Source organism: Trichinella spiralis (assembly GCF_000181795.1).
Source record: "Trichinella spiralis strain ISS 195 chromosome Unknown Scfld4, whole genome shotgun sequence".
Lineage (NCBI taxonomy): Eukaryota > Metazoa > Nematoda > Enoplea > Trichinellida > Trichinellidae > Trichinella > Trichinella spiralis.
Genome location: NW_003526943.1, coordinates 3621407 through 3638152, shown reverse-complemented (window position 1 = coordinate 3638152; position 16746 = coordinate 3621407). Strand labels below are relative to the sequence as shown.

General features: G+C 32.6%; 5 protein-coding genes across 5 annotated transcripts; 2 read left to right on the top strand and 3 right to left on the bottom strand.

Moving 5' to 3' along the window:
- Positions 1–1833: 1833 nt before the first annotated feature.
- Positions 1834–4173, bottom strand: Tsp_00912 (cell cycle checkpoint control protein RAD9A). The gene is made up of 10 exons (XM_003376661.1): positions 4152–4173; positions 3521–3594; positions 3209–3373; positions 3049–3151; positions 2776–2985; positions 2654–2715; positions 2475–2607; positions 2182–2436; positions 1994–2119; positions 1834–1934 (listed from the first exon to the last, which is right to left on the bottom strand). The coding sequence occupies exons 1-10, from the start codon at positions 4171–4173 to the stop codon at positions 1834–1836; spliced, it is 1251 nt and encodes a 416-aa protein (XP_003376709.1).
- Positions 4174–4717: 544 nt separating this feature from the next.
- On the bottom strand, positions 4718–6265 carry Tsp_00913 (zinc finger protein). Its single transcript, XM_003376660.1, is given in 3 exon segments — positions 4718–5664; positions 5691–6007; positions 6018–6265. The coding sequence occupies 3 exon segments, from the start codon at positions 6263–6265 to the stop codon at positions 4718–4720; spliced, it is 1512 nt and encodes a 503-aa protein (XP_003376708.1).
- Positions 6266–8385: 2120 nt separating this feature from the next.
- On the top strand, positions 8386–9610 carry Tsp_00914 (conserved hypothetical protein). Its single transcript, XM_003376659.1, has 5 exons — positions 8386–8426; positions 8547–8571; positions 8614–8766; positions 8842–8901; positions 9509–9610. The coding sequence occupies exons 1-5, from the start codon at positions 8386–8388 to the stop codon at positions 9608–9610; spliced, it is 381 nt and encodes a 126-aa protein (XP_003376707.1).
- Positions 9611–12269: 2659 nt separating this feature from the next.
- Positions 12270–12671, top strand: Tsp_00915 (conserved hypothetical protein). The gene is made up of 2 exons (XM_003376658.1): positions 12270–12318; positions 12493–12671. The coding sequence occupies exons 1-2, from the start codon at positions 12270–12272 to the stop codon at positions 12669–12671; spliced, it is 228 nt and encodes a 75-aa protein (XP_003376706.1).
- Positions 12672–13888: 1217 nt separating this feature from the next.
- On the bottom strand, positions 13889–15770 carry Tsp_00916 (conserved hypothetical protein). The gene is made up of 8 exons (XM_003376657.1): positions 15520–15770; positions 15207–15316; positions 14825–15139; positions 14652–14777; positions 14479–14576; positions 14283–14390; positions 14029–14153; positions 13889–13934 (listed from the first exon to the last, which is right to left on the bottom strand). Exons 1-8 carry the CDS (start codon positions 15768–15770, stop codon positions 13889–13891), a joined length of 1179 nt encoding a protein of 392 aa, XP_003376705.1.
- Positions 15771–16746: the final 976 nt, after the last annotated feature.

Below are 16746 nucleotides of genomic sequence, written 5' to 3'. Positions count from 1 at the left end.
TTTACAACGATTAGATATATTTTCACACGTCAAAAGGTTGTTCATAAGTAAGTTTAAATGTTTTTTATCGGTTATACATCGTTTGCAATTGGAAAACTGACAATGAAGTTTTATAACCAAGAGTAAATTACTTATTTAAGACAGACTGAAAACGTTATGTTTTGGATATCCATATTAATTATGAAGCATTAAATTAAATATCATTTCTTAGATTTGAAATCTAAGCAAGAAAATTCCCCTAATATAAATGCTGAGTTTCCATCTTCATATTCAAATAGAGTTGAAGGTAAGTATTGTTTTATTCTATTAAAATAAGTATGTTTCGATAATTATGTATTTTATTATTTTAGAAACGCCAAATATTACTTCAAGTGTAAGTGATATGCAAAATGCAGATTCTGCATATGGTCACGCTTCTTCTTCTACTACACAGGGTGTTAACAGCAGCAAATTTGGGTTTGCATATGTTAATATTTATTTGCAGTTGTAATTTATTCTTTTTTGACTTCATAATTCCGATATAAGAATTTATACCAGGTATTATATTTAATTAGATTTATATAGATGTTTTATTAATTGCTAAAGCCATGTTGATAAAACTGAAATTTCTATTGCATTTGTTGATGTATATATTATCAGTATCACTGCTGCTTTATTTGTTAATTTAACAGCTGTATTTTACAGTTAGAGCAGGCGCAGTTTCAAAAAATTACATTTTAGACTTTCTAGTAATAGAAATGTTTTCAGGGACGTTTCTTCCATGCATCCAGATGGTGTTCATTTGGGTAATTTATTGTTATTTAATGTTTATATTTTGTGTAATTTCTTTTTTTAATTGCATTTTACTTTTAAGTTGACTGTATTTTAATTGTGACTTATGGACAGTCGAATTATTTATCTAAGCATTTGTCATGGCTTTGCAAAAATTTAGCAGCTTATGGTTCAGAAGTGATTCGAAGTGATAAATTGTCATTTGATGCTACTGTTGATTTGGATGGCTTCTTGCTGAAACAGTTCAATCAAGTAAGGCACTTATACATCTAGTCATTAAATAATAATATATTTAAATTTTTCAAGTGTGAAATATTTCAGGCATTAGCAATAATGATTATTTGTACGCCAGAATTTCGACGCATTGTTGAAGAGGATGCTTACAATGATCAATCAGCTCAAGTAGTGAAGTTTTTGTTTCGGTTGATATCAGCGGAATATCGCAGTATGGGGTGTAAAAATTATCGTTTTCGTCCTGTACTGTTTCAGAAATATTCAATGAATGACGTACCGTCTATTTTGAAAAATACTATCATTCACCGTTGGCCAGAACAGCACGAAGAATTGATGGATTTGACATTTTCTTCAAGGAAATAATTTTTGCCATTGTTGTTTAATATGAGAATTTATTTTTGAACTAAAAACATTGAAATGTACTAGAGATTGTATTGAAGCAGTGAGTATTAATCATTTAGAATTGGAGGGTTATAATTTTTGAAGATTGCGTGCAAGAGACTTGCATAACAACACAAAACTACATAAACATTAGAAAACAATTTTACATAACTTTTTAGTGATTTTCAATGATGAATTTCAATTGAAACAATAAACATTTAAGAGAGATGATGGTAAACCAAGCTAAGCCGTCAGTTTGCTTGGAATATTTATGTAAAGATGATTTAATTGATTTATAAACTTGTAACATTCGTATATCTAAATCGGATTGAAAAGAAAATGTTCACGTTTCAATTTTGGAAAAAATAATTCATAACTTTCAATTCACCAAAATAGAAAATGTAAGTCAAAAACGTAGTCTAAATGCTGCTTCAATGACAGTCAGTATTATTTGTCATCCAAATCTGAATCTGGTGCCAAAACCGTATCTTGCTCTTCGCATTCCTCGAATAATATCGAATCTTGAGACCAGTTTAGAAAAAGATTTCCTTTAGGCTAAAATATTCAAATGTTTAAGCAGAAAAAAATGAATTAAATATATTGCCACTTGCCTTTTTCATTGGAGGAGCACCATTTTCCAACAACGTTCTACCCATCACAGATTCTCTCTTGTCTGCTGCTTGCAGAATAGATGCAGAAGTGTCGAGGGAAGCACATTTACGAGTACTTGTAACTATTATTACAAGAAGACAATACATATATATCACATTAAAAGTATACAGTTGTTTTTCTTACTAAAATGAGAATCGTTTGAAATGGAAATTTCAGCTAATGAACTTTTCATCGATGCCATCTGTGGCTTTGGCTCTATTGAATTCTTTAAAACTGATTTTTCTTGTGATGCATTTTCAGAAATACTCGTCGAGTTATTCTGCTTTGAGCACTGTGTAATCTGTATTGAACTATACTGTACAGAAAGTGTAGCCAAAACGTATTCTGCGCTGAAATCGCCACAATTTTCCAAACGGAATATTATAGGTCTGCAAGGTGCTGAATTTTAAGTTGGCGTTGAATGAAAACCAAAAAACTTACTTTCCAGGTTCGCTGAACAGAAACACTATCGGCACGTGAAAATATTCCACAAAATGAAGCAATGCCTAAACATATGAAGTGTAATCTATGCAGAAACAGTGCATTTGGATAATTTCTAAAAATTAAGTACTCTAAATTCTTTCAAAGTAAAAGTAAGCTCTGATTTCATATGCACATCAAAAGTCAAAAATTCAGCAACATTTAAACGTAATTCAGTTTTCGGAACTTTGTCCGGGTCTAGAAAATACAAAGCACATAAATTATGACAATAAATGATAAAAATGAAATTAAAAGAACCAGGTTCATCTTCTACAAAATTTCGGAACATCATTTCCTGATCGTTGACCGATAATGTCACCTCTTCTTGATTTAATTGAAAACTTCGATGCACTGCCTCAAGAAGAGTTTGACACGGAGCCACCACTTTGTTTTTACATGTATTGCGATCAAAAAGTGACTGCATAGCTTCGCATTCAATTAACGATAAGCTGTATTTCCGTATAATGCCTTGAAATGTCAAGTTCGCAAAAAACAAAATACACAAAAACAACAATTTCACATTATACTTACCATACTTGAAGTGGAGTGTAATTTTTAAAGCAGATTCCGCAAAAGCAATTTTGATTTCACACGTTTCAGCGTTTGTCAATGCTCTCAGCGTGAGAACAGCAGACTACATAAGCATCAGTTTGTTCGTTTTCACTTCAAGCAATTAAATATAACCTTTCACCTTCATTGAAATTTTGCAATAATTTTCCGACGTATGATCAATAAAAGCAACTCGACGATTCAGAGAAGAATCCGAAATTGGAGTATCTACACCCCGAACGAAAGAGATGAAAAATTTTGGTGAAAATTGAAAACAGGCATAGCCGGAACGTGATGCGTTTACTGTCTTTAAAAATAACTAAATCACACCATTTATATAATTTTTGGTAATGCAAAAAAATTCTGCATAATATAGAACTAATCTGCTTGAAAAAAACAAGAAAGTATTGGAAATATTTGGAACAAAAAGAAAAAAGACTAAAATAATACTTACACCTTCTGGTTTTGCTTCAAGATAAAGGTCTTCTCCTGGCAGCTTAGACAACGCTTGTAAAGCCCGAGAAAATACTAAAAGTTAACGATTTTAAAAAATAACATTACAATCTAAAGAGAACCTTTTAAGTTGCCGGAAGCTATAATACAATTCATTGTTCAATTTTTTTCTATGTGGAAAATTTATTATGTAATCATATCATACTTCTTTCAATAAGATTTTTCTTATTTATTTCGGACAGCAACTCATTCAAAATTACAGTATAAAAATAAGTAAGATTATTTATTATACATACACTTATTTCAAATAGTAAAACCACCAATAAATTCTACTTATTTAAATAAATTTAATCAAAAAACATTGTTTGATATTATTTTAACAATATGTATTTGAATACATTAAACTGAAATGTGAAATTAATGTATATAGAATTTTAAAATAATGTCTACTTGAAATTTCAATTTTTCAAAAATTATTATCATCATTACATCAGACTTTCTGAGTAATGAAGTGAATAATTAGAATTTGCTCGCAATTAAAACGATTTTTTAGTATTCAATTGTCATATTGCAATTTTTCGCAAAATTTGATACTTTCAAACAAATAACTTAACATTCAAAGCTTCTCAAACTTTTATTCACCTGTGGTTGCATTGGATTTACGAACTTTTTAATATTAATTAATTGTGAGGCATTTTTTTAAATACTAGCAGTGCTGCTGTTAAATCATCACTTTTTGTTTTGCTGTGTTACTTTTGTTTAGTTTTGTAAGATACTCTTTATCTCAGTGTTTCTCAACCTGTGTCAGCGCACGCCCCCCTTAATAAAAGTTCGGCAGTTAATGCCCCCTCTCTAATAAAAAGTAGTACGGTATGTATTCAGTGTACGCAAAGCAACATTTTGCTTCATGGTTGCATCAAGCCAAGCTAGTTTCCACAGTAAAACATTCCTGAATGATTCACAATAAAAATTTAATGAGAATATTGACAATGCTTATTTGCGACTAAGTTGTCTATTCTTGGTGGAGTGGGTGATAAGGTACATCGCAGGTCGCTCTCAACGTTTAGCCTGTTTCGATGTTGCGTATTAAGCGTCATGAGAGCTGAGAATCCCGTTTCACAAAGGTACGTTGAGGAAAAAGGAATCAATATACGTAAGCTTTGTGAACTTATTTAGGATATTCTGCTTGTAACTTCACTCAGAAGTTTTCTAATGGCATACTTTCAAAGCTATCTTTAGCTAAGCTGTTGAATTGCAGTTCAATGGCTTCTTCTTGAAGATCGTGTGGAAGGTCTTCGACATTAACTAAAAATGGATTCCTCACAAGTTTATATATCAGGTTTTCAGGTTCTACGTCAGGAAAATAGTAAAAAAACTCATCTTGTAGGCTTCTAAGGTGCCCTTTTATTTTTCTTTTCAAATCTTCGCTGATACATTTATCACTGAAAAGCTCGTTGAGTCTTGAAAACCATGTCAAATTTCCTCTTTCAACTTGTTTTAACCATAAGGAAATTTTTGCAATGAAGCTTTGAACAATGTCATAGTGAGCCATAACATTCGCGTTTGCTCCTTGCAGTTTCAAATCCAGTAAATTCAGTGCTTCAAAAATATCTGCAAGATATGCCAGGCTAAGCTGAAAATGTTCACTTTTGAAAGCTCGACACATTGTGCGTCTTCCTCGTTGCTCCAAAAACTCTGCCACTGCTTCTCTCAGTTCATAAATCCGACCAAGCATGTTTCCTTTTGATAACCAACGAACTTCTGTATGATAGAGAAGTGCCATGTGGTCAGCATTCAAACTTTCACAGAGTGACGCAAATAATCGAGTGTTCAATGCACTGCTTTTCACATAGTTGACAACCTCCGCGGCAAAATTAAGGTCTTCTCTGAGATCATCAGGCAAAGTTTTAGCGACCAAAGCCTGCCGATGAATTACACAGTGCATTGCAAAAATAGATGGGTTTTTTGATTTGACCATCTTCACAAAGCCAGACCGAGAGCCAAGCATTGCGGGTGCACCGTCAGTGCATACACCAACAAGTTTTTCCCACATCAAGCCATTTACTTCAAAAAATTGTGACACGGCTTGGAACACATCAGCTCGTTTCGTTGTAGTTTTCAGTGGTTCAGAAAAAAGTAGTTCTTCTTCAATTGTGTTATTTGCAATGAACCGTGCGTATACAATGAGCTGTGCACAGTTTGCCTGGTCTGTGGCTCATCACAACTTATAGGAAAAAAAGGAGAACACTTTACCTTTTCAAGAACTTGCTGTTTTATATCATCAGCTAATTCATCGATTCGGCGTTTAACTGTTGAATCAGAAAGAGAAATACTTTTAAATTGCTTCGCCATGTCATCCCCAAGCAGAATCTTTACTGCATTCACAATGCAGGGCTTAACAAGATTTTCTCCAATAGTATGTGGTTTCTTATTCTTGGCAATCAACATGGCTATTTCATATGATGCTCTTATCAGCCTTGACAGTCTCCTGATTATACTTGACTTTTTTCTCAAGTCTCATTTGAGAAAGGGAATCTCTTTCAGCGCAAAAGTATTCCACAGGTTTTTTTGATAACTCAGGATGGCGGTGATGCAAATGCCGCTGCAGTCGGGTTGGCCGTAAAGCATCATTGCTGAATGTATCAAGGCATACAACGCATTGTGGCACTTCAACGCCGTTTTTTTCAATAGCCACGAAGCCGTATTTGATGTACTCTGCATCATATTTGCGTTTTTTCGACACCATTGTACGTATTGTATTTCACGCCAACGTCCAATATAACTTTATTGATGATGTGAATATACACAGACGCTAACTAACTAACTTCCTCCTTTTCCAGCCTGTCGTATGGATAATCCGATCTAACTAGTTTTCGCAGCTCGTTTACCAACTGGATGTCTTCGTGGTACATAGCAGTACGCTAATAAATAACTTGCCTATTGGAAATAATAACAAACTCTATAAGCAACAACCGTGGTGCGAAATGTAATAAAACCGTTGTGTTCACGATTATGAGTAGCCAAGCTAAAAACCATAATCATAGTGGGAGATTTAATTACTGATAAGAATAAAAGGAGCGGAAAAAACCAAACCTGAATTGATGTGATTTCAGACAATCTGAAATCAACTGATATTACAAAATCTCTTGAAAACTGAAACAAATAAACAGCAAATATATGCACACACGAGACAAAAGTTGGTGTTGCCGCGATGTCGAATGAAGGAAAGAATGAGAAAATAAAGTGTGATGGTCGACTTCAGGCGAAATTTTTACCGCATTGCTTGTTTCCACCATTAGACAAAATACGGCTTTGTTCTATCAGTTTGATAAATATCGTGTATATGCCTCTTTCAAAAATTATTCACGTCTCTCGTCACATCAGGTGAATTTCGAAAGGCGATTTTAGTGCAAAGGGAAATTATAAATTGCGCACAGCTGACGCGGTTAAGCTAAAACTAAGATGACCAGAAAAAATAGGCGGTTAAAATTTAGCTGAAGTAGACCAAGCTGAATTTCAAACACCTCTGCAGGACTAAAAATTCTTACTTCTCACGCCCCCCCTGGAACCTTCCTACGCCCCCCTAGGGGGGCGCGCCCCCCTGGTTGAGAAACACTGCTTTATCTTATTTGATTTCAGACAACTAATAATTTGAAAAACATAATTGTATTATTTGATATTCTTTAATAAATTGCAACAGTTTTAAATGCTGATTGAATGATTTTATATTTCAGCAATAAGATGCATGCTTATTAAGAAGATAATTAACATTAAAATTTTTATAAAGAATGAACAAGCAAAATTTATAATAATTAGAAAATTTTTTCCTTCCTATAATGCAGTTTTGAATTATCTTCTACTCACTTCATCAGATTAAAAGCATTATAAACAAAAGTTTAAATATCTGCAATTGGTGGGTAAAGTAGAAAGCTAAATCAATCTAATTTAAACTGTTCTATAGAACACTGCTATTGAATTATTAAGTTCCATTGAAAAAATCTATATTAAATTTATTGCGATTGTTACATAAAAAAAACGAAATAATTAACTTAAGCAAATTAGCGCTGAACATATTTCCAATTGGAACTCTGTATTAGAAACAGCATCATTTAACCAATTAATTAAATTTTCAATTTCATTCGTATAACCAATAATGAATGACTAGCTTCAAAAATATTTCACTCTTAAAAGTTAAAAATAGCTTAACTCTTCAAAGAATTTAAAAATCTATCCTTTATTTATGTTTTAACGCTGTTTTAAAAATTTTCATCTGCTCGTTGGTTAGATTTATCAGAATTATTTTACTGATAAGCGCAAAATGCTTTTCATTTTGGAATTTAATCAGTTCGAAGATATACAGCAAAAAAAGTCCAATTTTGTTTAATATTGCTTCCAATGTTTATGTAAAAATGCTCCTCGATGAATTAAAGTGAATTACTAGTAGCTGAACTTGCTACGCCGATCAAGATTTATGCACAGTAGTTTATTATTGCCAAAAATCGAAAGTTACGATGAAAACATCAGAATAAACATTTTTTGAAATAAATAATGCACACTGAGACTTTAAAATTGTTTCTTTTATTATGAAATTGAATAGTGTATCAATTTAGCATTATCTGCAACTTTGAGTGCAGTAGCAACATTTTCTTTACAACCTAGAGGAATGTTAGTTTTTTGATTCCAAGATCTGTTGAGCTATCAGGCTTGACTATCAGATGTTGGGCAGCCCACAGAAGTGAAAAGTGAATTAAACAAATTATAACAGTTTCAAGCAATGCTTAATTGTTAAAATCATTTTTAAATGTATTTTATTGTACTTGATTGTTAAATAGTTACTGTAAGATTAGAGGAAATTGAAATATTTGCATGCATACGAATACAACCGATTTGCATGCAAACTCTTCGCGGTATAGTGTTTGAATGGCGAAAAATATTAAAAGTATGATAGTCATCATTCAAGCATTTTGTATATTTACAAAGTTTCAAGCATCATTTTAAAATTCTAATGCAATTTTAATTTATTTAAGATCTTTTATGTTTGATGTCTGGGCAGTTTTATTCATAAATAATAACTAGCTTTATTTTGATTAATAGGAACCTATTCGACAAACTGCAGCATTTCAGTATTTGATGAAACAATATAGAAAGCACCAAGGTGCTGAGCGTGAGGTTTGTGAAAATGCAAAACAATTGAAAAGCCTTGCTGATACATATTTGATTTATTTGCAAAGTACGAGAATGTTAAAGGTTTGCTTGGGAGAATATCTGAAAGAAAATGATGCTTTTTTTGAAAATTGCGTTAATTGATACTTGATTTTACAGCAGCTGGAAGATAAATATTATCATAAAACTGGTATAACGACGGAAGAAGCAGCTGCAAAAGTTGGTTTGAAACTTCCTGAAAAGAGAAATATCTCAGATTCATAAAAATGGATAATTACGAAGACTGTTGTAAAAAAGGTTGTGTAAATTGGCTGAATAAATAACACTTATATCGAATGTTGCTTTGTTCATTAACTAATTTTATGCGTACGGTTGATATGAACTAAATATTTCATTTAATTTGCAATCAGATCTCGCAGAACTGATATATTATTACTGTTAGCTTTAAAATGTAGGAAGCGAAAGCAGTAAAATTTTTGGAATTTGAGATTTCATTTATAATATGAAGACGTATGGCTGCTGAAATGTTTTTAATTTGAAGATTGCGACTGAATTTTTTTAAAGAATATCCTGCATGGTTTCAAAACAAATGGCTTCTAGTGTTGCAGTTTATGAATAATGTAATTTTACTACTTGGTAAAAATTGAGTCTGCAATGTAATCATATGAATATTTTAATATAAAAAAAAGCAAGTTATATTCTATTCTGTATTTTAATTAAATAACTGAAAGTGTTTCAATGCATTTGCAACATTTGAAAATCAGTTCATATTATTTATAGGAAAAAGGATGAAAAGAAATATTGATTGTGTTATTTTTATGTTTAGTCAATGGCTTGTCAACGCCGCCTGCTTGATTTATCGTCGCTAATAATTTGCAAAAGTGAGCAGAATGGCATATCGGAAAGTGTCGATCGAATTTTCCCTTAACAAACCCTTTTTACTACATACCACTCGAATTCACTATATCTTTATTGCTCTTTGAAACATAAAACAACAATAATCATATCCACCAGTAAAAAAAGTACAAGTTTTCAAAAATTCGAAATTATAAATTTTTTATATTTATAAATTTTGCACAGTCATTTATTTATTTATTTATACTTTATTGAGAATTATTTGAAATGACAATTATTTCGATGAGCATCTCGAAGTTGTGATGTTCACATTGCAAGCTGCAGTAGAATCAATATAAATTATCATCAAATTTACTTGTGGTATTTAAATAAAAATGTTTAAGGCGTATTTTCTTTTTTCATTATGAAACTGTTTGTAATATTTAGATTAGATTAAAGGAAACAATGGAAAATTTTCATTTCATTTCATTTTACTGCTGACATATTCATTACCTGGATGCTGTAATTTGGAAATGAACAACTTTGAAAACAGTATTAAATTAAAATTTTTCATTATTTAAAAAACTGATTTGTGATTAGAGAAATGATTTGATTTATATCAAATTAGTTTAATGAATATTGCAATCTTTTTGAAATCGTTGCTTAGCAGCCAAAGTCACCAAATGCGTTTATTCATTTAATTATCGTCTGATATGTAATAGATTGCTTTGTTTCTTTTTTTTCTGTATCATCTGAAAAGAAAAACACCCAACAGTATGGTCTGTTCACTTAAATAAATTGCCAAACGACCACATTTGAAGTTTAATGATAAAATGAAAAATTGATCAACAAAACAATTGATCAAAAATTTCCACACAATGAAATCCATAATTAAATTATGAAGCAGAGTGTTTGTTTTGTTTTAATACTTATTAATTCGAGTGCATAAATCGATATAATTTCATGATCTTGTTATCCAATGGGTCCAATTGCATGCAAATGATTGTGAAAGTTGAATAATGGACATTTATAAAAATAAATTACTTTTAATATTATAAGATGTTAGAATGTAGTTGAAATTGAAATACAATTTTTCCATAGAAAATTTACTTGTAATGAATAATTTTTTCTCTAATTTAATCACCATTTTACTACATGCACGTGGAAATGAAATAAGAATATTCTGAAGTATTAACTATATATATGTTTTTAATAAGCATTGAAATATGCTATTTTATTTTATTTTTCTTTCATCATTTCTCTCGTTGTTTAGCTTTTGTTTCTCTGCTCATTGGAAAACACTGGAGAATATAATCCAATTAGCAGGCAGTTTTGTCGTTGATGTGAATATTGAATTTGAACATTTTCTATTTTCAACTTTAAAACTTGCATATTAAGCTCTTCTAACCTTCCCACTGATTACTCGGATAATGATAGAATAAAAACTGAAACAACAACTGCATATTATTCGGATGTTTATTTATTTATTTATTTATTTTGATTAGATTTCTTCAACTCGTGGGAAATTGGACAAATTCTATATGCAGATCGTCATATTGAACTAATGTAACAAAGCCCTGAGGGAAGCGGATTGAAAATCACTGATCAACCAGAAGAAGAATAATTTTCTTTTTTGAATTCACACAATTATAAGCTGAGAAAAGCACATTAAACAGTGGAACAAATTTCAACAAACAAACAAGCTGCTTTACTCATTTTATACTTTTCAATTTTTTAAATTATCATCGAATTAATCTTCTGGATCAGTAAGTGTAGAATTTTTGAAAAAAAAAAGAGAATTTTCAGTTGACCAACTAAACTCAATGAATATTGAAAAAAAAAAATTTTTTTTGTGAAATCAAATAAATCAAAACTAGTTTTAATGATGATGATGATGAATTAAATTTATATTAAAAAAAAATTATACTAACCGCTGTCTGACAGCGAGCAACAAAACAAGTAAAATAATTTCAAAAAAGCATTCAAAACTGTTTGTCGTGTTATTTTCAACAAATGAATGAATGAATCATCGTCATCATTGGAATTGATCAGAGCTGAGTGAATTTGATAGAAGTGGGAAAAATATTGTCGATTTTTCTAAATCTGAACATCTAAATCACGAGATCCCACCGCTAAGAATGAATTTTTCCTCATTTTGCAAGTGTTGTTCGCAAGTTTTGCACGATTTGATTGCAAATTTCAGATAACGAAATGTTGAAATGAAAAAAAATTTTAAAGTATCCATCCACGTGGAAAGAGAGAGAGAGAGAAGTGCATCTTTTGCTATTTCTCTTTTTCTACTCGTAAAGTCAAGTTATAAATAAAAATTGTATAAAATTGCTAACTGGGTTAACAACGTTCGTCATCACATGTTATAATATGAATATATCTATCTATAGATGCAGGTATATGGTAGAGTTGAAAAAGGCTTTCTTCAAATTCTAGTTTCAAACGATATGACGACCTTCAACATGTCCTAAAAATTATTAATCATTTCCTATACAATGAGTGTTGAAAGTGTTTTTCACGCAGCAATCAAAAGCAACAATACCAATGAATAGCTTGTCAATTTTGAATGCTTTGATCAAAATTGTTCGGTGCAATTGCATGCATATATATATATACATATATATTATACGTGCATGTATTTGCATTTTAATAGTTTTGCTGTTGTTGTTGTTTTTTGATTGCAAAATGAACAGCTAATTTTGTTCGGTTCAGTAACAACATTGAATAATGTTTCTGTTTCAGTGATGACGATTCGCTTCCGCAGTGACAGTTCAGCAAGCAATATTGGTAAAAGTGAGGGGGAGGGGAGACGAGGGGGGGAAAATCAATTTCCAGCTGAAGGTTTGAAGACCCGGAGCAAGGAGGGGCAGTTTCGATTTTCTTTGGCCTTTTTGCCAGTGAACAACAGCAAATCGAAACCTTTTCCACACAATCTCTGCCCCAACTAAAGCATTATCCGCATTCTAGGCGCCACGGCTAACGATCAATCGAGAACCTGCCGACTTGGTAAACAACGTCGTTACGGTCTGGACAAAGGTCATCCCACGGCTAGTGCAAATGAAAATTTCTTCCTCTTTCCCACCACCACCCTTTTGTGTCTGCTTTTAATTCTGATCACAATACACAATATACAATCGGATGCATGATTCATCAGGGTTGTCAATATTGAAAGAGATGATCAATCGTTGATTCATCATCCAAAAGAGGCTGTGTGTGATCAGTGAGTGAAGAATTAAAATTTACAAAAAATAATGCCGTACGATAAGTTGGTTTTTTGTCGGCTGCATTTGAATGAATGATACAAACCAGCAGCAGCAGCAGCAATCATCTCATGTTCTATTGCTCTTACGTCGGTTAGAAAATTGGTTCTTCTATAATAAAATCAATACAAACTTGTTGTGATGATGCCGAAGGGAAAGAGAAAAAAAAGCAGTCTAACACAACAACAACAACAACATTCAAGCATACACAGACAAACAAACAAACAAACAAACAAACAAATACATGCATGTGGTGGAGAGATGGAAAATTGTTGCGAGAAAGCTCTATCCCCAGGGCGAGGAGACACGGTTCACAATCCATTTTCTTCAATAGGCAGCCAGCCAGCCAGCAACAACGAAATGGATGATTGTTGTTAGAAAAAGCACAGCTGCTGCTAGAAGTTGAAGCCGAGTGCGTCGACCAAGAATGCAAATGCGCGCATCGTCGTCGTCGTCCACAATCCAAAGATTATCTACTACTCTCTTTAGCCGAGAGTCAATGTCGACCAATAATTTTTTCTGTTTAAACTAAAATTGGATCAACACCAACCGATCAAGCCGATCGTCCACGCTGATTGTACATCTTATTCGTGCTTGTTGTTGTTCTTCAGTCGATTCTGCTCATTTTTCCCCTCGTCCTTTCAAATCATGCACACCGAAATAGCCGGCCAGTAGAAGCTAATCAGGAAGAAGATTCGCTTGAAAACTGCTAGGAAACCACTAATCACCACCATCACCACTGCTGCTGCTGCTTTTGCTACTAGCTTTTCAACCAACTTTTGTCTTTTTTGCAGTGTGTTTGTTTCAAATAGGAGAAAAAAAAAATTTTTTTTTCAAAAAAATATAAGCACACTAAACAAAATTTGTCTTTAATGCACAAAATATTCAATTGAAACAAAAAACAAAAAAATAAAACTGTCACACGAAACGATTTTCATCCGTTCTTGTCAACTGCAACAGCAGCGGAATCAAACAGACAATATGCGTGTGTCTTCTGTCTACACACAGCAGAAGTGGAACTGATCAACCAACGCGAACAAGATAGGTGTAATTTTTTGAAATATATATATGAGAATGAGAATATTCTTCTCAACGATCAAAACTTAATTAAATAGCTGACTGATCTCATCTTCTTTCTTTAGCTTAGAACTGATTTGAAAAAACAATATATATATATATTGAAACAAATGAATTTTATAATAAAAGTAAAAAATTAAAAGAATTCAATAAATCAATTAAATACGGCTTTTCGAACGATGCTGATTCGACATGATTTAACGCAGTCGACCAGTGTGGTGGGACAGTGTAAAATGAAAAAAATACTCTACGAAACAAAAAGCTTACATAACTTTTTTTTAAATAAACAAGCTGAATATTGAAGAGATTATATATATATATATATAATGAACAATTTTGCTTAGAGATAAGTGTAAATAAAAAGAAAGAACTGTATTCCACACAATTCTGTGGTAATTATTGAAAGATTTTTCAAATGACGTGAGAATAAGGCTGGTGTCTTGCTCGGGAGACGCCAAAGCCAACTGTTGAAAAAATCTGACACAAGCCTCCAGCCACAGCCAACCAAAACGACCATCCAAAAGTGACCTGAGAAAAAAGAAGATTCGCAGCAGATGAAAGAAAAGAATACGAATTCACAATTCATCAATAATAATAATAATAATAATAATAATACTTTTCCACTGATCAATTCGTTGAGGTCAGGTACTGCTTTATCTTGAACTGCTGTCGCTTCGTAGGCATACAAACCAACTCCGGAAATAGTACAAAGTGCTGAAATGAAATAATCGAAAATAAAATTACAATAATAAACAAATACAGATGAATCACACAAATTCGTATTCATACCGGCAATCAATACCCAAAAAGTTAGACAACAACCACATCGTTTGCAGCAGCAAGGAGAAAATATCAACGACATAACACTGATCAAAGCCGAAATACTCATCAAAGCAAGAACAGCAATTTCCCATGCTGAAAAAAAAGAAGATAATCTACGATTTGGAAATTTACATTTCTACTCGACTCACATTGAACTTCCACATCTTTCCAAGTCAGTTCACCTTGTTGGACCTGTTCCAGCAAAGCTTTGAAACGATTGACGCATCGATAACCGTCCTGGGCTTTATCGCCGAGAATACCGGAAATGCCAAAAAAGCGGTGGCATTTCTCCCAAAGGCCACGACGCTTTTCATAAGCGTCCAAATTGCCAGCTTTCAAGCCGCTCGACTCGTACGACCAGTAACCAGTGGCGACCGACGCGATCACCAACCCAGTGCCGGCAAGCAGTAGAAGAAATGAAAAAACTTGCAAACCCGTAAAATGCATCTTCCCAACTGACGATAGTTAAGTGAAAAATGCAAAAAACGAGAAAAGCAACTTTTGAAAAGCACTTTCTGTTACCCGAGGTAACAGATTTGACGTTTTCCAAATGGAATGGAATTAGCCGAGCGATGCACACGCACGAGCTATTTTTTTGATCGTTGTAGTGAATAGAAGTGAGAGAAAGTTTTCTGAAACAACAAAAAAAAGAACAACAATTAAACAACTTTACAATAATAATAATAATAAGCATAATCGAATAAAATAAATCGCTCGCTCGCAAATGATGGTAAAACGTGTAAAATGCTTCGAAAAGCCGCCGGTGGTAGGAGAAAAATTTTTCACAAATGCAAATAGACCATGACCTGTTTTCATTATTATGTTTTTTTGGAACGTGGGTGGAAAATTTTGAGCCGGTCTTGCAAGGCAACCAACCAAGCAAGCAAGGTTCAATTTATTCAATGGAAGCTGTACAACAAACGACGCGAACCAAACGCTAAAGCACAACACCAACACCAACAGCAGCAGCAACAACAAGCTCAATTCAGTCGACCGGCCGTCTCTGCTGACGCACAAGCGTCGACAACAATCATTTCCAATCACACTGCTCCGCTGCTGCTGCTGTTCAAAGCGACGAAAATTCATCATCCTGCAGCTGGGGGAAAATCACTGGATTACTGTACAATTTGTACATGAACATCAAATTTGAAAAAAAAATGCAATTTGCAGAAATTCTAGAAAATTGATATTTTTTTAATTGCAACAAATAATGAAATTTCATTTAAAAATATTTTTTGAAATTTATAACTTTGAAATATAGAGGAAAAAAGTATTATTATTATTGCAAGCAAAACATTTGCGGATGAAACGGTAAATTGCCAGTATTGAAATTATCGGAATACCGAATGAAATCACTCTTTGTTGCATGTGAAATAGGCAGGGATGGATGAACTTTGCTCAAACAATATAAATTATTTATTAAAGGAAAAATAATTGATGTTCTTATTTATTTTTGTTGACTTGAGCGGATAAAATGATTTGTTTAACCAATTGTCGAGAAGGATTTTGTTTCACTGACAAATTTCAAATTGGCAAAAATATTCAACGAACAGTTGAATCTCATCATAGTTTGGAATTTAAAAAGCACTTTAAATATATACATATGTAAACGTCAAATTGGAGAATGTTGTGAAATTGAAAGATATAATTAAAAAGAATGCGTACACTTGAAAGGGCAAAATTTATTTGGATAGAAAAAAAGCAGTTGCGTTTTTGACATTTTCCAAAGGCTAATTTTGTGAGCTTGAAAAGCAATGGACAAGCATGGTTTAACTTGTTTTTTCTCATTGAACAACTTTACAAAACTCTGTAATTATTGATTTCAAAAGGAATAATTGGCATTTTCTTATCAAAGTGACATTCGTTTATTGCTTTGATTATTTTGAGAAAACGAAGAATTATGAAATATGATATGAAAAAATTGGAATAATTTTAAATGTGCGTGTGAAAATCGACAATTCATATTTCTGTAAAAACTTACCACACTTCCTGCTTGTGGAACAGGACAATTTGGAAACGTTGAATAAAAGAGGAAAAACACCGGCCGGCAATTAACATTAAA

Bases quoted from the DNA above. Each gene is read 5' to 3' on its own strand.
- Tsp_00915 (XM_003376658.1), top strand. From the start codon at position 12,270: ATGACGATTCGCTTCCGCAGTGACAGTTCAGCAAGCAATATTGGTAAA. The intron at 12,319-12,492 runs GTGAGGGGGAGG...TCCGCATTCTAG, and splicing joins AGCAAGCAATATTGGTAAAA to GCGCCACGGCTAACGATCAA.
- Tsp_00912 (XM_003376661.1), bottom strand. From the start codon at position 4,173: ATGCAACCACAGGTGAATAAAA. The intron at 2,986-3,048 runs GTAAGTATAATG...TGACATTTCAAG, and splicing joins TACACTCCACTTCAAGTATG to GCATTATACGGAAATACAGC. The intron at 2,120-2,181 runs GTAAGAAAAACA...TTGTAATAATAG, and splicing joins TTCAAACGATTCTCATTTTA to TTACAAGTACTCGTAAATGT.
- Tsp_00914 (XM_003376659.1), top strand. From the start codon at position 8,386: ATGCATACGAATACAACCGATTTGCATGCAAACTCTTCGCG. The intron at 8,572-8,613 runs GTTTTATTCATA...TTTGATTAATAG, and splicing joins TTATGTTTGATGTCTGGGCA to GAACCTATTCGACAAACTGC. The intron at 8,767-8,841 runs GTTTGCTTGGGA...TTGATTTTACAG, and splicing joins AAAGTACGAGAATGTTAAAG to CAGCTGGAAGATAAATATTA.
- Tsp_00916 (XM_003376657.1), bottom strand. From the start codon at position 15,770: ATGAATTTTCGTCGCTTTGAACAGCAGCAGCAGCGGAGCAGTGTGATT. The intron at 15,140-15,206 runs GTAACAGAAAGT...AACTATCGTCAG, and splicing joins CGTCAAATCTGTTACCTCGG to TTGGGAAGATGCATTTTACG. The intron at 14,577-14,651 runs GTATGAATACGA...ATTTCATTTCAG, and splicing joins TTTTTGGGTATTGATTGCCG to CACTTTGTACTATTTCCGGA.
- Tsp_00913 (XM_003376660.1), bottom strand. From the start codon at position 6,265: ATGGTGTCGAAAAAACGCAAATATGATGCAGAGTACATCAAATACGGC. The intron at 5,665-5,690 runs GTTCATTGCAAA...ACACAATTGAAG, and splicing joins CAGCTCATTGTATACGCACG to AAGAACTACTTTTTTCTGAA.